The 27,878-nt window shown below is 42.5% G+C and overlaps 1 protein-coding gene across 3 annotated transcripts in view; it reads right to left on the bottom strand.

Annotated features, from left to right (window-relative positions):
- LOC140914908 (granulocyte-macrophage colony-stimulating factor receptor subunit alpha-like) overlaps positions 1-16,413 on the bottom strand; it is a 32,398-nt gene extending 15,985 nt beyond the window's left edge. Inside the window, exons 1-7 of one of the 3 annotated variants that reach the window (XM_073353909.1) lie at positions 16,242-16,413; positions 5,919-6,036; positions 5,598-5,731; positions 2,266-2,392; positions 1,461-1,590; positions 1,203-1,375; positions 833-978 (exon numbers count right to left, since the gene is read on the bottom strand). In XM_073353909.1, the coding sequence (XP_073210010.1) occupies positions 833-978; positions 1,203-1,375; positions 1,461-1,590; positions 2,266-2,392; positions 5,598-5,731; positions 5,919-6,003 (795 nt within the window). In that variant the 5' untranslated portion in view covers positions 6,004-6,036; positions 16,242-16,413. Of the gene's footprint in view, positions 1-832; positions 979-1,202; positions 1,376-1,460; positions 1,591-2,265; positions 2,393-5,597; positions 5,732-5,918; positions 6,037-9,835; positions 9,927-16,241 lie in introns of those variants that run through there. The other 2 variants (XM_073353918.1, XM_073353928.1) reach the window with 2 other exon arrangements.
- Between the last annotated feature and the right edge of the window lie 11,465 nt (positions 16,414-27,878).

Here is a 27,878-nt window from a genome sequence, read left to right as displayed (position 1 = left end):
ACACAAAGGACACCTCTTGCCAAATGTCAGATCCCTGGTCCAAATAATGGGGCCTTGAGTTTCCAAAGAAAAAGATTGCTAGAATTCTTTTAATGTTGAAAAACTGTATTTTTCTCTAGTCTCGTTCTTGGAAATGGCTGCACCATTTTGGCTAATACCTGCTATGGAAAATTTCAGCCCAAACAGTTAAAGTTTGGGAAAGTTATAAGTAACCAAAAACAAGGTCTTAGACTGGGAAGTGTCGGGTAACCTTAATAATAGGTGGTGTTATCAGCCTTGCTTATAATATTGTATAGGTTGTCATTGCAAAAAGACATATTTGGAGGTGGGGATGAGTTAAATTAGTGAATCAATCATCTAGTGACCTGCACTCTTAGGGATAAAAGCTATGTGTCTTCACATCCCAGGCTAATGAATGGCATTGTAAGCTGGGGTTTTCACCTGTTTCAGTGGACAGCAAATTGTAGTGTCTAGTTCTCTCCACTGTCTCTGTGGATGCATGCTGTTGGATCTGAGTTCAGAAAAGTAATCGCTGTGTTAGGGTTAGCAATGATGTAAGAGCAAGTATAATGCTGGTGAGAAACAAAAGTAGAGAAGAGAGTGGGCACAGTCAGTTGCAGGTGCTGAAAGACAGTTATGGGACAAGGTTAGCAAATGAGGCAATAAACTATGTAGCATGCAGGAAGGGTTGGATCTAAAAAGGACTGCATGACAGATAGGGAAGGAGAGGCGACTCATAGTGTAGGAGAGGTTCATGTTTGTTTATATATTATAGATGGATAAACAGAAAATATATATTCATAATGAGAGTCATTCAAAAAATTATACTTACGTTATTTCGAATTTCAATTTGATATTCAAAGCATTCAGCCGCATTTCCTTCCAGATGGCTTAGGTGGGGCTGTTTCCATTGCACTGTACACTGTAGTTGCTCTTCAGAACAGTTTACAGTGATATTTGATGGAGGAGTGAGTTTTTCTAGAATAAAAGAATCAGTATTACATTTGATAAAGAATCAGCTTTTGATAAAGAATCAGTTCACATTTGGAATTCCACCTTTGCAACCATAAGGGCTAGAAACAGCTTTTAAAAAAAGAAAGATCACAGCTCTGAAACAAATGCAGGCCCTTCTCCCAGTGAAGAATGGTTCACGCTACTTGTAGTAAAAATGGAAATTAAACAGAAAGAAACTTTTTCCTTACCAATTTTATATAAGTCGATGTACTCATCATAAAACTGAATCTCCAATTCATTGCTGGACCCATTCACCAGGAAGTAAACTTTCTCTTTAATGTCTTTCACATCTTGAAAACTGCATGCGATATGTCTTCCAAGTGCATCTCTTATGTAATGTGGACATTCTTGTTCATCTTCCCTGCATATACCAAAACGTTTCAGTTAAACACGAGAAATGTCATCTGCCAAATCTTAATTCACTTGAGCCAATGAAAACTCTTTACTTTGGGTATTTCAAGAAAAGAAAATATTTGGTGTCTTCTGGAGCATTCCTGCCAGCCTTCCAAGTGCAATTCATGAAGGAAATGTTGTAAATCACACAAGAGAAATTTTCAACAGATGTTCCATTCATGCCTGGAAACCAAGAAAAGTTACATGTGTATTTATATATTAGCAACTGGCTTTGTGAAGAAGAAGAAAAAGAAAAGGTGAACTACTGGTACAAGCAGGTACAACTCTGCACACACCAGGTCAGACCCAGAGAGAATTTGAGCATCTGCAGCTTCTATTGATGATTTTAGGTACCTAAGTATTTAGGTGCTTAATTTTAGGCACCAAAGTTTGAAAACTTTTGCATTACATTTAAACATGGTGATTAAACCTAGTTGTCATACCCATTAAAAATATGACTAGCGAGCTCAGTTTGTATTAGTCAGCCAGAATGAGGCTCATGTTAGCCAAAAATTGCTTCAGTGGAGACGCCTAATGTGGTCACTGTTTTATTGTGCTATGCGCCATTTTAATCCCCACTTTCTCGGAGAGATTGACATAAGAAAAACAATTATATCACACACAGATGTTTCTGTCCTGCAAGTTACTGTGCAAAAGTGGACCCTTCTTCTGCCACAATGTCACCTGCACAACTGAGGCCACGGTTGGTTACAAAATGGCATCATTGTAGCAGATTTGCAAAAGCATTTGTAATAAAAAATGAAATCAATGATCACTTCTAGAATGAAATGTATTCTGAGAATTTTTTCTCAAAATATTGTAGATAGACAGAACCTTTCACAAACACTAATGCATTACCTTGAGGAATGAATCTGACTTCTGCTGAATATGAAGTGTGGTTGTACATTGCTTGAACTTGAAATAATGCCCCCTTATGTATAGGCTGAGCGAGCTCTGTGTTAAACATGCAGGTTTTATTGTACACCTGAAAAATAACATGCATTTGTATTAATCCTTTGTTTTTCCTTCCCAGTTTTAACTTGTTCTTACTATGGGAAAAGCCCAAGCATAAGTCAATTGAAACCTGTAAGACTTCTCACAGTGTGTAAAGTTAAGCACAGGTGTAAGTCTTTTCAGCGGTAGGGTCTTTGTTTGCACAGTTCCAGCTGCATGAATTGCCTCCCATATTTCTGCAGGGAAGTCTAGGGGATCTACAAAGAGAGGTGCCCTGGAGTGCAAGCAGTAACCTCTCCTCTACTGCCCTCCCACCAGACTCCATGGAGTTCCTTCAACAAAGAGTATAGAAGCTTTTGCAGGGATCAAATGATGGTAGCAGCAAGCTCCCTTCTCTTCTGGAAAGGCAAGGGTAGATCTGCATCCAGATGATTCCCCCATGCATTATCAAAAGTCTTCCAAAAGTTTGTTGTTGTCCAAAGAATTACAGAGGGACTAATTAAAGATGGTGTGCATATGATTTTTACCCCTATTATAAAATGTTTGCTGTCTGTCGATTTGTGCAACAATATACAATACATCCAATTATTGAAACAATTTATGGTCTGGAACTTAGCTTCACAGCCAGAAAGATTAGCAATGTTGGCCTTAATTCACTGCTATATTACTGCAGTTTTACATCCAACGGAGTTACATCAGAATAAACTGGAGTGACACAGATGGGACTCAGGGCCACTATTTTTAAATGAAAAATTCTCGAACCCCAAGGAAGCAGTGGTACGATCCCCTTTGAGATCATAGTCTTGAAAAATGAGAATCAGTGAACAAGGAAGCTGAAATATTGAAAATGCATCCTGGTATATTGGGGAAGGCAGCTCCCATTTGAATGTAGAATGGAAGGAGGCCTGACTGACAGAGTTGTAAAGGTAAGGTTTTATTTGTTCTTTTTAAAAATGTAAATAGAAGTCTCTTGTGTTTATCATGCATTCAAAGGAAGAGCTATATTCCCTGTGGCCTACTCCCCATCATGATATTTGACCTCGCCGTGAGCCGAATCAGTCCTCCAGTAACTAGCTATCATAGGTAGTTATACGGCCCCCATCACTGCAGCATCTGATTACCTCATAAGCTAGTGAGTGTTCCATTTTGTAGATGGGAACTGAGGCACAGAAAGACTAAGTTACTTGACCAAGGTCACACAGAGAGTCCGTGGCAGAGCAGACACAAGGTTAGTGCCCTAGCCCCTGGACCATCCTTCCACTCTGAAAGCTCTCTCTGAAAGCACATTCAGAGCTATAGAGTGTATAAAACTGTGATGGATATTTCTAAAACTACTATTTAAATCTGATATATTCTTATACAGCCACCTTCCCTTAAGTCCCAAAGCTCCTCTGTGGGGCCCTGCAGGAGTCCAGCACCACAGCAGGGGCAGGAGAGATCAGGGCTTGAGTAGGAGCTGTGCTTCATTAGATTCTTTCCCCTCTTGGCCAAACACAAGCAAGCCAAATGAAATTTGGTAATTTGTGTGGATTACAGCCTGCAGGGACTGTGCAGGAAAGGGTTATGTGACAGTGTGGAAGCCAGGGCCTTCTGCTTGGACACCCCTTCCCTCCAGTGGAATCTCAGGAATCTGTGTGTATCTGAGGATCTGGCCAAATCACCAGTTACTTCTATGTGAGGGCAAACCCCTCTGCCTAAGAGAAAGGAGGAAATTTTGCAAATGCATGTCTCCAGACTTTCTACTCCCCTACATGGCTTATTCCTGCAGAGGGAAGCTTCACACACTAAGATGTCCAGGCAGTTCTAAACAAAACCTTTTTCTCTTTGTTCCAGGCAAACATTTCAGTACATTCTCTGATTCTCAAAAAAAGACTAACGCCAACAGTGCTCCTGGCCCGTCAGAGAAACAGCAAAATGTGAAACAAATAAAGTCCCCCTCTTGCAGCCACTGTCTCCAAACAGTCCTTTATAAAAAGGTATGCTGTCATCAGGAGGACTTTTCTGCTTTTGCTGTATCTACCAGATACAGTGGATCACAAGAATGCGTGCTAGGAATTTCTGTATTGGATCAGACCAGTTATCCATCTAGTCCCGTATCCTGTCTCTGAGAGAGGCCAGCAGCCGATGCTACAAAGAAAGGTGCCTGCTAAATTAATGAGCTCTATATTATTAGAAGTCTTCTCCCCCTGTAGGTATGTACAGACTGATCAAGTCACCTCTTAACCTTCTCTTTGATAAGCTAAACAGAGTGAGCTCACTAATGGCTCAGCTCCCCACACTGCCTCTGTTAGGTCAGTGGAAGCGCTCCTCGTGCTGTGCTGTACACAGAGCACCCTATGCCTATTCAATATGCTCTTGCTTATATTTCCAGTAATCGCAGTAGCGCTCTCAGAGTATGTCTACACAACAGCTGGGAAGTTTGTCTGCCCATGCTGGAAATGAAATACTCATGCTATCTCTGCTCAAGCTAGCATCTAAGAATAGCAGTGGGGCAGTGGTGGTATGGACAACGGGTTGGGTTAGCTGCCTGTGTATACACCTGGTGACTGGGCAGGATTGTACTTGGGTGGCTAGCCCAACCTGTCACCTATGCTGCCAAGGCCAGACTGCTATTCTTAGGCATTAGCCTGAGCAGAGCCAGGGTGTGACTACGTACCTGCACTGGGAATTACACCTCTCCGTTGCTGTGTAGACATACCTGTGGCACAGAGTTGCACCAGGAGCTCATTTTGAGCTGGTTTTTACCATGAACCCTATGTCCTTTGCGGGGTCACTGTTTTCCAGGATAGAGTCCCTCATTCTGTAAGTGTGACCTACATTCTGTGTTCCTAAGTGTAGAACCTTGCATTATGTTGTATTAAAATGCATGTTCCAATGGTCCCACTTCCCCCAGTCATCTACAACTCTCTGTATAACTTATTATTTACTATTCCACCAGTTTTTACCAGCATTCAATGTACATTTTTTTCAGATCATTGATAAAGATATTGAATGACATTGGGCTAAGGGGTGTTTCTAGTTGGTTCCTTCAGTTGATATACCTCACTGGGAACTGAACCTGCCCTAATATATGTAATAAAAGTCTCTAAGAAGTCTGGAAACATATTGTCATTTTCTAGGCTTTTATGATTCTACAAGTGATACATATATATGTTTTCTCTATAGATCAAATACATAAAAGGAAAAGAAAAAAGTACAGTTAATTATTTCCTTTAATAAGTAAATAGAAAACTTACAGTTTTCTTCGCCATATGCAGGCCTACATGCATAGAACAGCTGTATTCAGTAACGGTGACACTGCTGTCCCAGGTCAGCTTTAGTTTTCTGGGATTCAGCGTCAAGTTGGCAATGGGTGAAGATGATGATTTCGCTGAAAGTTTTATGAATTAATATCAGAGAGGATGCAATAAGATTTTTCAAAGTTTTCAGGTGCAGAGGCTAGTATTTAGCAGGCCTGCTATGACAATACATAGCGTAACTAGATGGGCAAATATCCCTAGAGTGAGATGAATTAAACCCAGTCCTTTAGATTATCTCAATTGAAGTATTATACTTACACTCTGTATCCAAAATGACAGCATGCAACATAGGAAATAACATGATGCACCAAAACATGGAAATAAATCCTAGAGTGGCGGACATCTTTTTTTTCTTGGAAATAGACAGGAATGAAACCTACAAGAGAAGAAACAGAATATCAGTCATAGAATATCAGGGTTGGAAGGGACTTAGAAGATTATTTAGTCCAACCCCCGGCTCAAAGCAGAACCAATTCCCAATTTTTGGCCCAGATCCCTAAATGGCCCCTCAGGGATTGAACTCACATCCCTGGGTTTAGCAGGCCAATGCTCAAGCCACTGAGCTATCCCTCCTCCCCATCAGTCTTTCTGGTTAAGAATGATGTAAAGAAATAATTTTGCTTCTTTGCAATGTCCTTTTCCTCCTTAATTGCTCCCTTTAATCCCTGGTAATTGGGTGGACACACCAATTCATTCACAGACACCCTGCTTTTGACACATTTAAATTATTTCTTATTTTTTTAATGTCTTTACCTATCTCCTATTTAAAATCTGGGTTGGCCCACTTAAAACCATCTTACTTTTTACCTGTCATAGTTTATAGTGCTTTCAACTGACTTCATTTGGATGGATTTCTATTTTCTGAAAGAAATTTGTGTGGAGAAATAAAATCTTGTGTCTTACCATATTTTTTTTCTTATCTACCTGCTTCCTTTCGTCTTTAGGACCATTCAGAGTCGCCTTTGTCTTTTGTTAAATAAATAACCTCCATACTAGATCTAAGGATTTTCACTTTTTCACTTTTGACTTTATGGACTTTTTGACTAGCTTCCTCTTTTTTTTTTATTAAGAAATCCCCTTTCTACCGTGCTTAATTTTTGGTATGGCTCCTCCACCCATGGATGGTGAAATTAATTATATTGCTATGCATTGCTATTTGTCATTGACTTCATTGATTTATCCCTTCCATTATAAATCCCTCTTTTCAGTTCCTTAATACTTTCTCTTATAAAATACTCTAGAGCTGAAATTTTCTATGCTTGGACCATATGCAAATGAAAACAATACGTTTGTCCCAACAGTCCCAATCAGGAACTTTACATACAGAAATCTCTAGAATTCTTGAACAACTGTTCAAACATTGGCTATTTTTGTAAATCTTTGTGAAATCTAAAGAACAAACTATCTGAAGAAATTTAGTTCAGCAGTTTCTCAGTTCTAATCATACCAAGTATTCACACCTGGAAAATCCATGTATTGCTGGATTAAATTTTCTTGGACTGCTTCCATGCGGGATGAATGGAGAAGATCTCTCCTCAGGAGCTGCAAGGGACTCAGCTCCCCACCAATCTCAGAAGATTTGCTGAGACAGAGGCCATCCCCATGGAGCTCTCTTGCCTCCACCATTCTGCCCTCTCCTATCTCCATCTTTCTGATGGCTTTTGGCAGCTCTGCTCCTGGTGGCTTCCCCACTGCCCTCAGATCCTCCCTAATCATTCTTGATATTTGCAGATTTGCAAGAAGTGATTGCTTTAGTACAAATCAGAATTCACTACTTAAAAATCACTAGATAATTCCCAACAAAAATTATCTGGAGGTACTCAGTATCTGGTAGAAATGATTTAGGTTTATATTACTAATCCTCAGTAAAACAATTTTCTTGTCATTTATTAGTGATTAAATGATTCTAGGCAATCATTAATAGATTCCAAATAATAAGTTTGCTGGGAGTTAGTAATTCGAAACAGAGTAATTTTTAACAAATATTAAACAATTCTGAGCAATTCTAAGTAACTACTGGTAAATAACAAGTAGCTATTTTGCCTGATATCCAGTAATTAATACATTTTGAGGTTTGGAGGTTTATTTTTTTAGTGTGGTTGCTGGGTCCAAGCTGGATTTGGATTTCAGATTTAAGTTCTGGTCCAAAGTTAGTTAAAAAAAAAAAAAGAGCGAGAGCGAGAGAGACAAAAATTTCACCATGTTCTCCAGACTGTTTAATTTTGAAGGAGTTATTTTTGCATTTTAATAGGAGGGTAGAAGTAGATCATACCTCCACTTAATTTTACAGCCTTCTTTCATCTGCTCATTATTCTGCTACATCTCCCTTGTTTGACCCCTCTTCTACTCTTGCTATGGCTTTGATCCTGCAAAGATTCACACATCTGCTTAACTTCACCTGCATGAGTAGTCCCAATGAAATTAAGTTCATGAATAAGACTTTAGTGCCTTACATTCAGTGGGCCAGATCGAGAGGTAATGTATAAGAGAGTGTAAATAACATGTTGGCAAGTGGGTGCAAGTCTAAGTTGGTGTAACAACACTGAGCAGACCCACGTTACACCTGCTTAGACTCCCTGAGAGTCAGTTAGACTCACATCTAAATTTAGTTCAGAGTGGCTAATTATGAAATACTAAACAAGAGATCCATTATTTCACTCTTCTCATAGGAAACTGAATTTCCTCCAAGACCGTGATATTCAGACTGAGGCTCGCGAGCCACTACTGGCTCTTTAATGTGTCTCCTGCGTCTCTCTGCAGCATATGATATTAAAACACAATGTGATTTAATTATTAACTAATCTAAGTTACTAACCAATCAGGATGCTTTTACTATGTTAAGTATCAGAAGGGTAGCTGTGTTAGTCTGGATCTGTAAAAGCAGCAAAGAGTCCTGTGGCACCTTATAGACTAACAGACGTATTGGCGCATAAGCTTTCGTGGGTGAATACCCAGTTCGTCGGATGCAACATGCTCCAATACGTCTGTTAGTCTATAAGGTGCCACAGGACTCTTTGCCGCTTTTACTATGTTATTAACCAACTGTATTTGATAAAATAATAATACTTGGTCAGTCATTTTATTGTGATTTTATATATATTTATATTTCCCCTGTCATACTGTTTAAATATGAATATATTGTACTACAGTAAATGAAACAATGAATTCATACTACTGTGGCTCTTTTGGGAAATGCTGATCACTAATTTGGCTCCTGAACCACTGACGTCTGAGTATTACTGTTCTAGGAGGAGAAATCTTTTCTTTCTTTCAGTACCTGTTTTGCTGTTAAAGGAGATTTTCTCCTTAGAAAAACCATTACAGTACAAAGAAACAACACTAATTACTGGAATTTCTGATCATGATGAGAAAAGTTCTTCTCTTACATAAGATTTTAATTGCTCTCAGGGGGGTTAATCATCGCAAACTCAAGGAAACGGAAATATGATGTTTTTATTCTGTGAATTGTTTTTCTTAAGGCCTTTCTACAGCCCAATTTACAGCCATTTCAGGAGAAATGTTATGAAAGTGAGAATACTCTGGAATATGTTTATGAGCAACATGCCTCTCCCCATTGGGCTTGGGATTGTTACCTACCGGGACAGAGGGGTTAAAATATGTCTCCTGCAACTGAGCAGGAGGTCTGAGGTGTTTGGGTCACCTAGCTGTCTGGGGTAGTATGAATGCACCATCAAGAGCTGGTTGGAATCAACACATACCAATGGAGGATCCGGAAAAGACAATAGGAACCCCAGTGTCTGAACGTTACCACTAACCCACAGGAGGTTCTGGCAAGCTGAACATGTGAACAAGCATGTCTGTGTCCAGAGATCAAAGATGAGAGGTGATAGGAGATTGTGTTAGAACAGGGTTCACAGAGAACACAGGAGCCATTCAGGACTCAGAGTCAAAGGGACAGAGAGAGAGAGAGAGAGAGAGAGAGAGAGAAGATGGATTCTAGGGCAGACTAGCTTGGTGGAACCCTGGATTTGGCCAGTATGAACTCTGTCTTACCCGTTGCCTCTCTGTGCTAGCCTAAGGACTTCCCAACACTGTTTTCCAGTTGACTATTAAAACCCATTCCATTTTGAAAAGGCTGCCTGGTGTTGCTGCAAATACTTAATGAAGGACATTGGCCCCTGAAGAGGGTAAAATGTCACTCAACATAGGTCTACCTTAGTCAGACTCTCTGTTCAGAGCTCACAGTGAGAAACAGGAGGGGTGGAGCCTGAAGGCCCAGTCTCAGAGGTGTTGAGGCTGTGTGGCCTATCCTGGAGGAAAAGTGGGACTTCTTGGAGGTATGGAGCACTGAAGAGGTACTCCCAGGAGACTACTTCAAGTCTGAGGCATAGCACGGACCCTGTAGATCCATGACAACTGGTTACAACTCATTACAATTTTGTAGTGCAGACAGAACCATAGCCATATCCTCAAGCTATATTAGACCCTTAAACATTTCCACAGGGCACCCCACATTTCAGGGAGAATAGTTTCGTACCCACTGTTCTTCAAAGCCACGTTAAACCCAGGTTGGGACAGCCAAGATATACTGTTATTGCAGTGCAGACAGACCGTTGCCGAGACCTTCTCTTTTAAACACTGCAGAATCATTCTCATGACGTCATTGTGTGGCAATAATACGGGCACAGTTGCTGGGATGAGAGTTTGCTGACGCTTCAGTACAAATCACACATAGTGCTAGAGCTGAACAGAAAGCTGCGAAAATTCGACACAAAAGATGTTTTCTATCTGTCTCCAATGATGTGCTCAGGAATCTTAGATACTGTTGGTCCCTCTTCTCAGCTCTTCCTAACCATCCCTCTCTTGCTCATCTGCATCCCACTCGATCCCTCTTTCCTTCCCTCCCTAATTTCTTGTTTCCCTTTACTCTGTCTTCATTCCCCATTGTTTCCCCTTGTCATTCCTATCCTACCTTCAAAATCTCACTCTCCCCCTGCTTAGCTCATCCACCATGATGCTAGCCATGATTTTGCAAGCGCAGTGCATGTTTTTATGATGCTGCTGTTGGAAACATTCACAGGCACCACTGCAGAATGGACTTTGCCCCACCACTCAACAAGGAACAGTGCTGTAAACTCTCCTTCCAGAATCAGGACATGTTGGGAAATTCTCTGGGGTAATCCTGGGGCCTTTAAAAGTTCACTCTTCTTTTTTTAAATAATGCATTATGGGGTGAATACAGGGCCACAAAGAGTCCCTGTTTCACCTTAACAACCTTACAAGTATCATGACCCCTTTTACAGTCTGCTCAAGGTGAGGAGCAAGGCCTTGCATCACTTTGAGTCAGCTGTTGGTACAGTACTAGTGTAAATAGGGCTCCTTTATAGCTAACTGGCCATTATTGGTGTAGCACTGGCATCTCCAGAATCTGCCTGAAATAGAGTGCCCCCCCCCCCCGAGTTAATCCAGCCATATTGTCAGCAGAGGGATGACAAGCTGGAACCCCCTCAGGGTAAACTAGAGCGAGCTGCTGGAGAGCATTTTCAGTGAGACCTCTTGGCTCTGGCACTTACTTCCCTTGTTCTGCTGATAGGCTGAGTAAAGCTGAGGAAATTTTTCAGTTTACTGGCAATTTCAAAAAATAAAATAAAATCATCGTGGGTCAAGCCAAAACTGATTTTTTTGAAATGTTTGGTGAATCAAAAAGTAAATAATAATTTCAGGTCACATGAAATATTTCACTTGACCCAAAGCTGAACATTTCATTTCGACCAAATCTGCATTTTTCATCAAATAAAAGTTTTGACTGAAAAATTTCACCTAGCTCTAGTCCTGAGTCTGTAGACTGTTAGGACATGCGGCAAAGGCCATCTATCTATTGGGGCTTTCAGGGAGGGTATAAGGTTTGAATGGGATGGGGGTTGTGAGTGGTATGTACCTTTGTATATAATTTCATTTTGTGGTGTGTGGACTATGGGTTGCTGCTTGTGTGATTATTCTTTGGTGGACTGTTGCTTTAAATAACCTCCAGGTCACCTAGAGCTGGGGAGAGGCCTTTGAAAAATTTAAATGAAAATAAATAAAATGCACGAATAAATGGAAGAGCCATGGACTTGCACTGCATTCCTAATGTACATACTGCCCTCTTTGAAACCATGCATTTATATGTTACCTTCTATTATTAACTATGGCCTGGTCTACATTAGGAAATTAGGTCAGCAGAACAATGTCGCTCAGCAGTGTGAAAAATCCATACCCAGCAGCGATGCCGTCAAACTGACCTAATCCCCGGTGTAGACCTTGCTACTGCCTCTCAGGGAGGTGAATTACATATGCCCGTGGGAGAGCCCTTTCTGTTGGCGTAGGTAGACTCTTCACTGAAGTGCTACAACGGCCCAGCTGCAGTGGTGAGCTGCACCGCTGCAGCATTTTTAGTGTCGACAAGCCCTATGACTATTATTATTTATATGTTTTCAGGAGTACTCACAACGTGGTAAGCAAAAGGAGAACTTATACTCTTAAGCAGACAAAACAAAGAGGACCAAACAGCAAGATGGAGGGTAGGGAAAGGATGTACGCCACACAAGCAGTGTGGTGAGGTGGTAATTGGCTATGTTCTGATTGGGAAGTCTTGTTAAAACAAGGTTTGGGTTTTTCTAAACTAGTATAAAATATATCGACTTTTCCCAAGTAAATCCCAACCTTGCCACAATCAGCTGGTTAGTTTCTTGTCGGCATTACAATAGAAGTGGGTCTTTGGGAGGGACTTCAGTATGAAAAGGATCAGTTAAGAAAAGAAAAGGAGGACTTGTGGCACCTTAGAGACTAACCAATTTATTTGAGCATAAGCTTTCGTGAGCTACAGCTCACTTCATCTGATGCATTCAGTGGAAAACCACTGAATGCATGCGATGAAGTGAGCTGTAGCTCACGAAAGCTTATGCTCAAATAAATTGGTTAGTCTCTAAGGTGCCACAAGTCCTCCTTTTCTTTTTGTGAATACAGACTAACACGGCTGCTACTCTGAAACCAGTTAAGAAAAGGTGTTCCATGCACAGGGAAAGGCATAGAGGAAAGTGTGGAGATGCTTGTGTGAAAAGTGTCCAAACAGGGCATCGAGACGAGCATTATTCGGAGAATGAAAGGGACGGGGTGGTTACAGTGATATGAAAATAATAATCCAAATCTATCTCATCTTCCCCTCAAGACCCAGGCTAAGATGGGAAAGGATCTTGGAAATGTTAGTTCTTACAAGGTAACATCCTGCTGGAATGGATGTGTCCATTTTCCCCAGATTGATTCCGGTTCTCCATTGGTGAGATTATACAATAGTGATTAACTGATTCCAATAGCCCTATATGCAACTTTCAAGTAATGAGGGCTATCATTACTGTGGCCACTATCACTGGGTAAGTAGAATCAGCTTGGCTTTATATGGGAGCAAATATCAACAAATTCATTTTTATTAGGTCTTTAATGAGAGAGTACCATCTGTGGAGAGAGAAAGGGATGGAAGACCCTACTTTTAGATTCTAATTCCTAGTTCTGCCACTGACTAGCTGTGCAACCTTGGGCAAGTCACTCATGCTTGTTTTACGCATATAAAAGAATATAAACACATAGAACTGGAAGGGACCTCCTGCATCATCAAGTCCAGTCTACTGCTATCACAGGCAACCCTGACCTATAATCCCATTAATAAACTCCATTTTGAAACCATTGAGGTTTCTTGTCCCCACTACTCCTATTGGGAGGCTGTTCCAGAACCTCTCTCTCTGATGAAAGTGGCAAAGAGTCCTGTGGCACCTTACAGACTAACAGACGCAACATAAGCTTTCGTGGGTGAATACCCACTTCTTCAGATGCATGTACTGGACATTTCCAGAGGCAGGTATAAATATGCAAGCAAGAATCAGGCTAGGGATAATGAGGTTAGTTCAATCAGGGAGGATGAGGCCCTCTTCTAGCAATTGAGGTGTGAACACTAACGGAGGAGAAACTGTTTTTGTAGTTGGCTAGTCAGTCACAGTCTTTGTTTAATCCTGAGCTGATGGTGTCAAATTTGCAAATGAACTGAAGCTCAGCAGTTGCTCTTTGAAGTCTGGTCCTGAAGTTTTTTTGCTGCAGGATGGCTACCTATCTATCTCTTCTGATGGTTATAATTAGATGCTGTCAAACGATTAAAAAAATTAATCATGATTAATTGCACAATTAATCGCCTGCTCCAGCCCCATGCTGCTCTTGGAAGTGGCCAGCATGGCCCCGGGGGCAGGGGTCTCCCTCCGTGCACAGCTCCCGCCTCCAAGCACCGCCTCCACAGCTCCCATTAGCTGGGAATGGGGAGCTGTAGCCAATGAGATCTGCGGGGGTGGTGCTTGCAGAGAGGGGCAGCACACGGAGCCATGTGCCTCCTGTGCCCCCCCAGGGGCTGCAGGGGTACATTGGCTCCTTCCGGGAGTGGCATGGGGCCAAGGTAGGCAGGGAGCCTGCCTTAGCAGCAACCACACAACACCACCAACAGGGAGTCGCCGGAGGTAAGTGCTACCCAGTGGGAGGCTGCACCCCAACTCCCAGCCCTGAGCCCCCTCCCGGAGCCAGCACCGTGTGCCCCTTCCTGCACCCCAACACTCTGCCCCAGCCCGGAGCCCCCTCTGACACCCAAACTCTCTCCCAGAGCCTGCACCCCACTGTGAACCCCTTGGCCCCAGCCCAGAGCCCACACCCCCTCCCAAACTCCAAACCACTACCTGAGCACAGTGAAAGTGAGTGTGGGGGGAAGCAAGTGACTAAGGGGGGGGAATGGAGTGAGTGGGGTGGGGTTTTGGGGAAGGGGCAGGACCTCGGGGAAGGGACGGGGTAGATCCTGGATTGCCCTTAAATTCAAAAGTGATCTTGGGCATAAAATGGTTGGAGACCACTGGTTTAGCATATCTGGCACATAAATACCTTGCAATGCTGGCTACAAAAGTGCCATGCAAATGCCTGTTCTCACTTTCTGGTGACATTGTAAACAAGAAGTAGGCAGCATTATCTCCTGCAAATGTAAACAAACTTGTTTGTCTTAGCGATTGGCTGAACAAGAAGTAGGACTGAGTGGACCTGTAGGCGCTGAAGTTTTACATTGTTTTGTTTTTGAGTGCCGTTAAGTAACAAAAACAAATCTACATTTGTAAATTGCACTTTCATGACAAAGAGATTGCACTACAGTACTTGTATGAGGTGAATTGAAAAATACTATTTCTTTTGTTTATCATTTTTACAGTGCAAATATTTATAATAAAATATACACTTTGATTTCAATTACAACATGGAAACAATATATATAAAAATGTAGAAAAACCTCCAAAATATTCAATACATTTCAATTGATATTCTGTTGTCTAGCAGTGCTATTAAAACTACAATTAATCGTGATTAAAATATTAATCACAATTAATTTTTTTGAGTTTATCGCATGAGTTAACTGCGATTAATCGACAGCCCTACTTATAATGCTTCTAATTTCCAACTTGAATTTACTGATGGCTAGTATTTACAAAAGCAATCATATCCCCTCTCAGCCTTTGCTTTGATAGACTAACCAAAGCAAGCAGAGTCTTTTCTTCTAAGACAGGCTTGCCATTCCCCTGATCTGCAGCTGTTCCAGCTGAATTACTCTTTCTTGAACATGGGTAACCAGAATTGTACACAGAATTCCAAATGAGGGCTGAGCAGTCCCTTGTCCAATGGCGTTCATATGTCTCTATCTCAAATAGAAATGCCATTTATAAAATAGGGATAATAATACTTACCTTACAGAGGTGTTGTGAGGATAAATGGATGCTTATAAATTGCTTTGAGATCCTAAGAGCACCATATATGTGTAACATTTACTATTAAAGGATTGAAATAAAATTAAAAGCCAGGATACATATCAGTCATTAAAATATACATTTAATTCATGGTTACAGAGTAGCAGCCGTGTTCGTCTGTATTCGCAAAAAGAAAAGGAGGACTTAGAGACTAACAAATTTATTTGAGCATAAGCTTTCGTGAGCTACAGCTCACTTCACCGGCTGAATGCATCTGATGAAGTAAGCTATAAATTTGTTAGTCTCTAAGGTGCCACAAGTACTCCTTTTCTTTTTAGTTAATTCATGCTATTCCTAGAACTGATTCACTCTATGGAGCGATCTGCAACTTACCAAACACAAACTCATGTACAGGAGACAACATACAAATGCTTCCAGTTAGATTATTTTTTAAAAGAAGAAAGAGACAGCAACATTTCTCCTGGATACACAAAATAGATGTCAGACAAAATAAAGCAACCCAACAGATGAGGGAAAATATTGCTAATGTTTTTCCTGGACCTGGCAGGCAATGCTGGGAATCTGATCACTCCCTTTACTCACATTTAGATATGTATCCTTAACTTCAGATCATAAATCATAAATAATAATGTGCCATCACAATTTTGGCTAAGACCATCCTCAAATCTGCACTTGGAGGTAGATGAACTCAGTCTAATATAGCTTTTTTTCCATTGCAAATGTTTGTGTTTTGTCATAGGAGCCTTGAGAAATAAAAATAAAAAACCCCAGACAAACAGACAAAAAACAAAGACAAAAACTAGCTTACCTCTTCCTTGCAAAAGGCTGGTATCTCAATTAACTTAGGGTCTTGGGTCTGAGACTCAGAGATGATTGAAATGGCTTGAGACTGAAGCTGTCGTACTGCTGCGACAATGCTTTATCATTGCATAGTATCCGATTCATGGGAAGTGTTGCAAGACTGATGTTGAGACAGTTCTTTGGTTCATTTCCTTCGCAGTTTCCGGAACTTCTTTAATCTCCTTGTTTGCAGAATATAAATAATTTCACACAAAATGGACATCTAGTTAATTAATAAGACACCCTCTTCCCATTTCATCTGGTCCATTTGTGCCTTTGGGTCTACCATTGGATGTAAATGTACATATAGAAAATTTATCTCCTACAAATAAGCCCTCTTCCACAAACAATACTTTGCCTGTAAGTTCTTCTCACCAAAAGAGCTTTCTGTTCCAATAAGTATCTTATTAGACAGGACCAATGCAAACACAGCAGTATAATTGTGTGTAACGGGATCAAGGCACCTTCGTGCATCTGTTTAACAAACATCCTTCTCTACACTGAACTGTGAAACAAACATTAATATTTATTACTATTACCATATCAAATCAAAAATACTGCTTGGATAACAAGTAAACAATAGTACAGATGGCTGAACTTTAAATATGCACCCCCGGGACTGCTTCCCCTCTCACACGGATTTCACACATGTGAAATTGCATTACCTTCATTTGAGTCACTCCTGAATAGAATTACGCTTCAGCGTTCACGTGAGGAGAACCTGGCTCAAGAACTTGAAATACTAACTTGCACGTATATCTAGAAGTAAAAATGAGCATTGGTTTATTAGGAGTTGCGTCACAGTTCGGGATGTGTGTTGTATCTGTTCATGATCATAAAAACTCAGTTTAATAAGAGAAAAAAATTGATTTGAAACATACGATCTATTTTCTCCATTCAGTGCCCATTCATTTCAGGGGATTTAGAACAGTAAATAACATTTCATACTTCTGTCCTACAAATCTTACTACAGGCAAAATTAATGAGTCAAGGACAGCCTATGTATTATTAATTATTACTATTATTTTATTATTATAGCACATATAGGCCTCAGTCAGGAGTCAAGGCCCTATTATGCTAGGTGCCGTACACACATATAATAACAATAATACCATCACTGCCCCAGAGAGCTTACAATCTATACCATATCTCTGCATTTTTCTGCTTTTGTCCCTTTTAAGTCTCCTCAACCTTAATTTTGTTTGCATATGGTTTTTTAGTCTTTAATTTCCTGGGAGCTATGACTGTAATAAAAAACCACATATATTTACAGGTAACTCACATATCTACATTGCATATTCTATCTAATGGCAGGAGAAAATACAAACAGACCAATCTCCTCAAACCTGCCGTGCTTTTGGCTGCTTGGATCTCCTACAGTTTGATTCTCAACAGCAACTTTTCCCTCTGTACAAATTCAAGCAGATGTTTCCTCTTCTTCAGGGTCTCAATTCCTCACTTCCAGCCACAACAACAGTGGCGAGGGGCCTGCCGGATATTATTCACTGAGCAACCTTCATCATGGTAGCTGCAGAAGTAAGATTCTTTCTTCCCCTCTTTCCTTCTCCTTCTCACATCATCTCATCCTGAGACCTTTACAGACTGTGTGAACCAGATTCTGATATCACTTATATTGGAGTAAATCTGGAGTAACTCCAGAATGGATTTACTCTGGCTTTCCATCAGCATAACTGAAATCAGACTCTGCTCCTATATATATGTAGAATAACCCCCCCCCCCACACACACCTTAAAAGAAGATTATTTTGGTTGTAAAATCAAGCACTTGACCCCCTGCCCCCTTCGTGTGTCAGTGCTGTGCCCTGAATAAGACAGGGGTTCTGTGGAAAAAAGTAGCATATGATCATGTAATTAAAGACCGTATTATAACGCATACACCAGGGAGAAGAAACAGGTTGCACAGGCAACCATAAATCTTGCATTTCCTAACTTTCAAGTAGTTGACTGTCCAACCTAAATAACCTTTTTAATGTATTTTAATGTAACTTCCTAGGTATTTTTTCTTCTAATAGGAAATGAGAATATCAAATTATATTATGTACCGACCATCCCCTCATAAATTATCATGAGGGGCTGAACTCTAATTTTTCAGTACCACAGTACAAGCACAGTATGACTGCTCAGAGCTCCGGTATGAAACTGCAGAAAAACCTGAGAGTGTCTGGATTAAGTTTAGAAGTGTGAGCAACAAGGGTGATGTCGTGGTGGGAGTCTGCTATAGACCACCGGACCAGGGGGATGAGGTGGACGAGGCTTTCTTCCAGCTACTAACAGAAGTTACAAGATCACAGGCCCTGGTTCTCATGGGCGACTTCAATCACCCTGATATCTGCTGGGAGAGCAACACAGCGGTGCACAGACAATCCAGGAAGTTTTTGGAAAGTGTAGGGGACAATTTCCTGGTGCAAGTGCTGGAGGAACCAACTAGGAGTGGAGCTTTTCTTGACCAGCTGCTCACAAACCAAGAAGAATTACCAGGGGAAGCAAAAGTGGATGGGAACCTGGGAGGCAGTGACCATGAGATGGTCGAGTTCAGGATCCTGACACAAGGAAGAAAGGAGAGCAGCAGAATATGGACCCTGGACTTCAGAAAAGCAGACTTTGACTCCCTCAGGAAACCGATGGGCAGGATCCCCTGGGAGAATAACATAAGGGGGAAAGGAGTCCAGGAGAGCTGGCTGTATTTTAAAGAATCTTTATTGAGGTTGCAGGAACAAACCATCCCGATATGTAGAAAGAATAATAAATATGGCAGGCGACCAGCTTGGCTTAACAGTGAAATCCTTGCTGATCTTAAACACAAAAAAGAAGCTTACGAGAAGTGGAAGGTTGGACAAAGGACCAGGGAGGAGTTTAAAAATATTGCTCAGGCAAGCAGGAGTGAAATCAGGAAGGCCAAATCACACCTGGAGTTGCAGCTTGCAAGAGATGTTAAGAGTAACAAGAAGGGTTTCTTCAGGTATGTTAGCAACAAGAAGAAAGCCAAGGAAAGTGTGGGCCCCTTACTGAATGAGGGAGGCAACCTAGTGACAGAGGATGTGGAAAAAGCTAAGGTACTCAATGCTTTTTTTGCCTCTGTCTTCACGAAGAAGGTCAGCTCCCAGACTACTGCACTGGGCAGCACAGCATGGGGAGGAGGTGACCAGCCCTCTGTGGAGAAAGAAGTGGTTCAGGACTATTTAGAAAAGCTGGACAAGCACAAGTCCATGGGGCCGGATGCACTGCAGGTGCTAAAGGAGTTGGCGAATGTGATTGCAGAGCCACTGGCCATTATCTTTGAAAACTCATGGTGATCGGGGAAGGTCCTGGATGACTGGAAAAAGGCTAATGTAGTGCCCATCTTTAAAAAAGGGAAGAAGGAGGATCTGGGGAACTACAGGCCAGTGAGCCTCACCTCAATCCCTGGAAAAATCATGGAGCAGGTCCTCAAGGAATCAATTCTGAAGCACTTAGAGGAAAGGACAGTGATCAGGAACAGTCAGCATGGATTCATCAAGGGCAAGTCATGCCTGACTAATCTAACTGCCTTCCATGATGAGATAACTGGCTCTGTGGATGAGGGGAAAGCAGTGGATGTGTTACTCCTTGATTTTAGCAAAGCTTTTGATACAGTCTCCCACAGTATTCTTGCCAGCAAGTTAAAGACGTATGGGCTCGATGAATGGACGATAAGGTGGATAGAAAACTGGCGAGATCGTCAGGCTGAACGGGTAGTGATCAATGGCTCCATGTCTAGTTGGCAGCTGGTACAAAGCAGAGTGCCCCAAGAGTCGGTCCTGGGAACGGTTTTGTTCAATATCTTCATTAATGATCTGGAGGATGGCATGGACTGCACCCTTAGCAAGTTTGCAGATGACACTAAACTGGGAGGAGTGGTAGATACGCTGGAGGGTAGAGATAGGATACAGAGAGACCTAGACAAATTAGAGGATTGGGCCAAAAGAAATCTGATGACGTTCAACAAGGACAAGTTCAGAGTCCTGCATTTAGGACGGAAGAATCCCATGCACTGCTACAGACTAGGGACCGAATGGCTAGGCAGCAGTTCTGCAGAAAAGGACCTAGGGGTTACAGTGGATAAGAAGCTGGATATGAGTCAACAGTGTGCCCTTGTTGCCCAGAAGGCTAATGGCATTTTGGGCTGTATAAGTAGGATCATTGCCAGAAGGTCGAGGGACGTGATCGTTCCCCTCTATTTGACATTGGTGAGGCCTCATCTGGATTTCTGTGTCCAGTTTTGGGCCCCACACTACAAGACATATGTGGAAAATTGGAAAGCTTCCAGCGGAGGACAACAAAAATGATTCGGGGACTGGAACACATGACTTATGAGGAGAGGCTGAGGGAACTGGGATTGCTTAGTCTGCAGAAGAAAGGAATGAGGGCGATTTGATACCTGCTTTCAACTACCTGAAAGGGGGTACCAAAGAGGATGGATTTAGACTGTTCTCAGTGGTAGCAGATGACAGAATGAGGAGTAATGGTCTCAAGTTGCAGTGGGGGAGGTTTAGGTTGGATGTTAGGAAAAACTTTTCCACTAGGTGGGTGGAGAAGCACTGGAATGGGTTACCTAGGGAGGTGGTGGAATCTCCTTCGTTAGAGTTTTTCAAGGTCAGGCTTGACAAAGCCCTGGCTGGGATGATTTCATTGGGGATTGGTCCTGCTTTGAGCAGGGGGTGGGACTAGATGACCTCCTGAGGTCCCTTCCAACCCTGAGATTCTATGATTCTAAGCTATTGCCACTAGAGCTACAGCCTAACAAGAGGAGGTACAAGTATATCCTGGGGGCTTATCTACACACATATCTGCACCTAAATAACTACATCAGGTTTAGTTCCCAGCTTTTTATTATTTTGGTGCAAGTCTGTGTGAAAGTTTGGAATAAAAGTGTCTTATTTTGATTTTGCTTGTCAGTCTAGAGCACTTGTATTCTGACTTTCACTGAAATAACAAATGGTGTGAATTAAAAGTGACAGTTATTTCAGTGCAAGTTTGTGTGTAGATCAGCTACCACATGACGCTGCAGCAGAAAGCCACAAGAGATCTTGGTTTCAAATACAAAGTAATGAGACTATCTTCCAGAATCTCAGAGCTGAGATATGGAGGAAAGTTACCAACAGTCACTATTATTACTATTTCCATTGCTGTTGTGCCACCATGCTTCCCGCACAACAACTCTACCCCAGGAGCACACTGCCTCAACTTTGCCTGTTTCCAGGATTTACCAGGTTATAGCTCCCAAAAGGTATCCAACAGACCTGCCTTTCCCATGGCATCTGGCAAACCAGTCAACTTTTCCTCCACTCAGATCATCCCATGGCACCGTCCACTTCATCACCAGTTCAAAGTGGGAGGAACTGACCAAAGAAATAGAAAAGCAGATGTAAGAAACCGGTTTCCAGACATCCTACACCTATACACTGCACAGGACCACTGACTAGGCACAGGTCAGAAGCAGACAGCACAAAGCAACACAAACTAAAGCTGAGGCTGAACAATGCAGGATCTGCTGCTAATAATAAGAAACGATACATGACTTCATCGGCAATTAAGCACCCAATATACCTGGATCACCAAGACCTGGCTGGATGACACCGCAAGCCCTGTGCTAGCCCACCTTGTCCCTCCAGTATACTCGGCACATCAGAGACCCAGAGAGGACAAGAAGGCAGATGGCACTGCATTCATCTTGTCTGCACACCTTAAATGCTCTGTCCACTCTGCCAAATTCAAAGACACCATTTTCAATACCCTTTTTCATTTCCATCTCTCACAAACATCTTCCTGCCTTCTTTCATTCATCTGACAGTAGAAGCCAGAACCAAAGCAAACTGATTTTATACTCATTTACAGACCATCACAGACTAAACGATTCATAAAGGAGCTCACTGATACCTTGATGGCGATGGTGATTAAATACCCAGACTTGTCATCCTGGGAGATTTCAACATGCATAGCAACAAGGCCACAGATGCAAAAGCCCCCAAAATTAATCTTGTCACTTGCCTCCCTAGGACTTTCATGGGTCACCCCTGGTCCAACACACACAGCCAGTCGCATTTTGGACCTGATCTTCAGCCTAAATGTCAAGATCATAGACATCACAATCCGCAATCTGTCTTTGATAGATGACTACCTCATTAAGGCAGTTGTCAGAGATCGTCCAGCTCCCTGGGAACAAGAAAGACAAATGATCCTGATTCAATTTCAAAGGCTCATGGACTCTGACAAATTCCAAAGCCTGCCAAAAGACAGCAGCACTCCTTCCACAGGACAAGGAGTCAAAGATCTGGTGAATCATTACCATTCTTCACTGACCTTGGCCACTGACGCACTGGTCTCCAAATGGTCCCTTCCTCTCCATTGCCCACATAGATCTCCTGGGTTTTCTGATGCCCTGCACTGTATGAAGAGGGGGGTGGAAACTTGAGTGTTGATGGCAGGAAAAAAAAAGGCTAAATCAAACAGGATGAAACATAATGAATTCTTCAAAGCCTATGCTGAGGCTGTATTACAGGCCAAAAGAATTTTCCTATCAGCCTCTGCGGAAGCTGCCAAATCCTGTCCCAAGGAGCTACCCAGGGTGGTAAACCTCTTCATCAATCCTGTATACCTACAACCTGCATTAAAACTGAGCACAAGTGCTGTGAAGAACTATTATCCCTCTTTGCTGAAAAGGTTACGCACATTTGGGAAGCCTTCTCAAACAGTATGTATCTGCTCTGCCTGTACCTGCCAACCACAGCCCACCTGCCTTCCCAAAATTCAGTACATTCACTCATCAAGAAGTTCTGGACACCCTAGAAGAGTCTTGACCCAAGACTTGTGAACCTGAGCCATGCTCTTCCTGGCTTCTGAAAGTCAGTCATGAAAAACTGGTGCTACTCCTGATGGAAATAGCAAATGTATCATTTACAGAAGGAATCTTCCTTTTCTCCTTCAAACATGCAATAATCCAACCAACACTGAAACCCCCCACCCTGGATGCATCAGTTCTAGCCAAATACTGCCCAATATCAAACCTTCTGTTCCTGAGAAGCTCATGGAGAAACTAGCTAAACTCATCTAATTGAAACTAACATTTTAGACCTGGTACAATCTGGTGTCAGGGAACAATATGGAACTGAAATCACTTTAGTGGCATTGATGTGTGATCTTCTGTTGTCGGGTGGAGAGAGGACAGACATCCATTCTCATTGCCCTGAACTTCTCTGCAGCATTCAGCACTGTTGACCGAGATACTGCTGTCCCACCTGAGAAAAATGGCAGGGGCCCAGGGTAATGTGCTCAAATGGTTTGAATCCTTCCTGGGAGGATGCACCCAATGAGTAGTGATGGGAAACTGTACAACATTAACAGGCCCTCTCATTTCCAGAATTCCACAAGGTGATTCTCCCCCTTGTCATTTTCAACGTGTACATTCAGCCACTAGTTAAACTGATCAGACAACATGGACTCAACTCCCAGCACTATGCTGGTGACACACAGCTCTACCTATCCTTCACTATATCTGACCACACCACTACCACCCACAATGGCTCAGCGCTTGGACAAGATCAGCTCGTGGGTGAAGAACAGCTGGCTGAAGCTGAACTTGAACCTGAGCAAAACAGAGACGATGTTGGCGGACATAGGAAAGAATTTTGAAGAGTTTGAAACTATGATGCAATCTCTTTGGTCAATTCAGTCTGTAGTCTAGTACTCTTGGGTTCCTTGCTGGCAGCATCTGCAGCATCTGCAAGTAATGCTTTCTACCATCTTCAAAGGGCTGGGAGACTCTCCTGGTGGACGATAACCTGGCTTCAGTTATTCATACCTTTATCACCGCTCATCTAGATTAAAGCACTGCGATATACCTGAGCATGAAGCCACCAGTGCTTAGGAAACTTCAACTAGAATGCTGCAGTGCATCTTTGCAGCAACACAGGATACCACAAGCACATCAAACCTGTCCTCCAGTCTCTACACTGGCTTCCCATAGAATTTTGAATTAAATTTAAGGTCTTGATCCTTATCTTTAAGGCACTCCATAATCTGGGGCCAGGGTATCTAAAAGGTCATGTAGCGGGGTGATCACCCCGCTCCGGCCCTGAAGGGGCTAAAACAGCCCTGGGAGAGGGCTGCTTGGGGGAGGGCTGTGACTGGGAAAAGCTAGGCTGATTGGGGGAAGCAGCCACAGCTGGAGCCATGCCCCAATCAGGCCACGGCTGGCCCTATAAGAGGGCCGAGGGCCAGGAGCTGGAGTCTTTCTCCAGCCCTGGAGGGAGAAGGGCTAGCTGCCTGAGAGGGAGGTACCTGAAGTGGAGCAGTGCTGTGGAAGGGCAAAGGGAGCTGGGGAGCTCCAGCCTGGTAAACACCCAGGCTGCAGGCCTTGTTGAAGGCCTACAAAAGGTACTGGGGCTGCAGAGGGGCAGCCCAGGGATAGGCAAAGGCAGCAGGTCCTAACCCCTTGCCAATGATAGACTGCAGTCTGCCCCAGTGAAAGGGGGCTAGATGATGACTGTCAGTAGCCACTGAAGCAAGATGGGTTTAGAGGGTTGGGGATTCCCCAGGGAGGGGAGACCCACAGTGTGGGGATAGTGCTGGGGCAGGGTAAAGGGCACTGGGGTCCGGGAGGGACCTGGATGCCAGCAGCAGGCGAGACACTGGCCTGCAGAGGGTGCTCTGAAGGCTGGAAGGAGCTAATTCCCGAGATGACCAGCAGGAGGCACCACACAGGTGAGCCTCACATCGCTACAGTCATCTAAAGCTCCAGGATGAAGACTGTGGCTGACAACTGTGCACCTCTATTACAATGGGGCTTTCTACCACAAGGTAAAGCTCGTCTGTGCAGGACACAGAAATTTCTTGCGGATCAGTCCAAGACTTTGGAATGACCTCCCCTAAGAAATGAGGACAATCACCAGTCTCACCATCTTCCATCCCAAGTGGAAGGTGCATTCCTTTGACCTTGCCTTCTCTAACATAAATAAATAGCAACGTGTGGATTTAAAACAAAAACACCCTCAACAGACCTACATTGAGATACTTCACTGTATATGCTTCTCCGCATGGGGAGAGGATGAGAGAACAAACAAAGCATGACAGACTTTAATCATGTTGGTCAATGCACTACTGGAAGATGCTCAGATACCGGGGTGGTGAGCACAGTGTAAAAACCTATATAGAATAGAAAGTTATTGCTTAACCACCATTGTAAAGATTGTGACATGGATAAAAAATAGATACTTGCCTAACACCACAAAAAGCTGTGGCTGGATGACTTCTTTTCTCCCATAAATTAATTCATGTTTGTTCGGACTAATAAATCTGAAGTCCTGACAACTACTGATAGGTTTTACTACATGTTCACTTGACACTTGGAGAACATCTTTGTGATTTGTTGAACTACTATCATTGTTAGCAAGAAGTATCCTTTTTGCATATGTCTGTTGACACAGAATTGTCAGGTTACAGGGTAGCAGCCGCGTTAGTCTGTATTCGCAAAAAGAAAAGGAGTACTGGTGGCACCTTAGAGACTAACCTAGGTTAGTCTCTAAGGTGCCACCAGTACTCCTTTTCTTTTTACAGAATTGTAAGTTCTTTAGAGCAGGGACCAGGTCTTCCTATGTGTTGGCACAGTGCCTAGTTCATCTGTCTCTGTGGTAAGGTATTGCTATGTACTAACACAGGTATGCTGTTCTTCAGAAGTAAAAATGTATATTAATTGAGGAACAATCAGTATCTTTTCTTCTTTGTGAACCCACATATCTGTTTCACCATACTTTTCATGTAAAACAAAATAGGAAGTGGCTAAAATGTAGTCTGACTCATTTAAACCCAGAAAAAGACCCAGAAAAAGGAAACTGTGGATCCACCCCTACTATGTGTCAGAGCAACTGATTGTGTGCAAATAAGGGCCTAAGCTGCTTTATGAAAAAGGAAGAAGTAACTTAGGTCTGGTCTACGCTACGGATTTAGGTTGGCGCAAACTGCCTTGCATTTACCTAGCTGTGGAAGTGTCTTCACTTAAATTTGGGCCCCACTGACATAACTGCCTCTCTATGGCAATTTAGTAACACCACCTCCCTCAGCAGCATAGAGTCACGGTCAATGTAATCAGATTGACGCAGTGTCAGTGTAGACACTGCGTTGCTTATGTCGACCATTACTGGCTTTCAGGAGCCATCCCACAATGCCCCACACTGACAACACAATAGATACAAGTGCTCCTGGTGGGGACGTGCACCGCCGACACAAGGAGACAAGCGTGCACATTCACAAGTGATTTAATAACTGCTGTGGCTGTATGCCAACGTAAATTAGGCTGACATAATTTTGTAGTGTGGATATAGCCTTATGCCCAGCTCAGAAGTTAGTGGCTTAAATATCTGTGAGGATTTGGGCCTGAGTGATCATCACCTTACAGAAAAGCAGGAATCAAAATACCTGACTGAGAAATATACCTACAAATGTGGCTCAAATATTATGAAATGTATTGAATTAGGTGGGTTTTATTTTAAAAAAGGAAGGAAGAATGCATTCCCTGAATTTGCTCAGAATTTCACAGAATGGTGTGGAAAACTGACATTCTAGGAATACAAAATTGCCCCAAATTAAATGGCTAAAATGGTCACATGAAATTAAAAAAAATAGTAACAACAACCAAAGCACCATGCTTTTTACAACTCTAGCTACTCTACTAATGCAACTTTTCAGATGATCATCCTCTTGTGGGTGATACATAGACAGAGATGGGCCAGAGCTGCAAAATTCAGATCCAAATTGTGAACATCCTACCCCGCAATTCCAGGGATATTCACAGGCAAGGGTTTGGTTTGGCCCATTATAGAGATAGGACCTGGCCACTCGATTCTGATTCTGAAACTCCTCCAAGTGTTAGGCCTGGGAGGGTATTTCAGGTCCAGGCCTTTGGTTCAGACACATCTCCAGCTCAAAGCTATGCCTTTAGTTTGTTCTGGTTATGGTATAACTCAAGCAAAAAAACGGTAGCATTAATTCAGTAGCCAGGTTGAGAAATCAAGAATGCTAAAGTCAGGCAGTTCCAGAAGTTAAGGCTGAACGCTGAACCCTTTTCCAAGCCAGTGCAGTGACATTTCACAGAATTATTCATGCAACTGGACCAGTTCCAAAAATTCATAGTGAACCATGAAAACCTCAATTCTGGTGATTTTACCATTTCACTTCCTATTTTTCATGTCTTGCTTCTTTATTAAAAAAGCTATTGCATAGCAATGACTGCTAAAGCAAAAGAGCTCAACCCTCCCTCGTTGCAAAACTTAGGGTTGTATCTCTAACACTGTAACACACACACACACACACAAATGGCCTTCCCTAAAAAAAAGTGACAATCAGCCTCGTTCTCCACAGCCTTGCAGCTGGTGTAATCATTTACACCTATGCAAAGTGAAGGCAGAGTGGGTGTAAAATGCTGCCATTATGATTTTGATAGCTTGTTTCCAGAGCTAATATTACAAGTTTACATCAGCTCTTGGTTCATGAATTTCTACACTAGAAGCGCTACTGATGCAGCTGTGCCACTGTCATGTGTCTGGTGAAGACACTCTAAGCTGGCAGGCGAGAGC

This window comes from Lepidochelys kempii, chromosome 1 (assembly GCF_965140265.1).
Source record: "Lepidochelys kempii isolate rLepKem1 chromosome 1, rLepKem1.hap2, whole genome shotgun sequence".
In the NCBI taxonomy this organism is placed as follows: Eukaryota; Metazoa; Chordata; order Testudines; family Cheloniidae; genus Lepidochelys; species Lepidochelys kempii.
The sequence above is the reverse complement of the archived record's forward strand: the minus strand, read 5'-3'. Positions and strand labels throughout refer to the sequence as shown.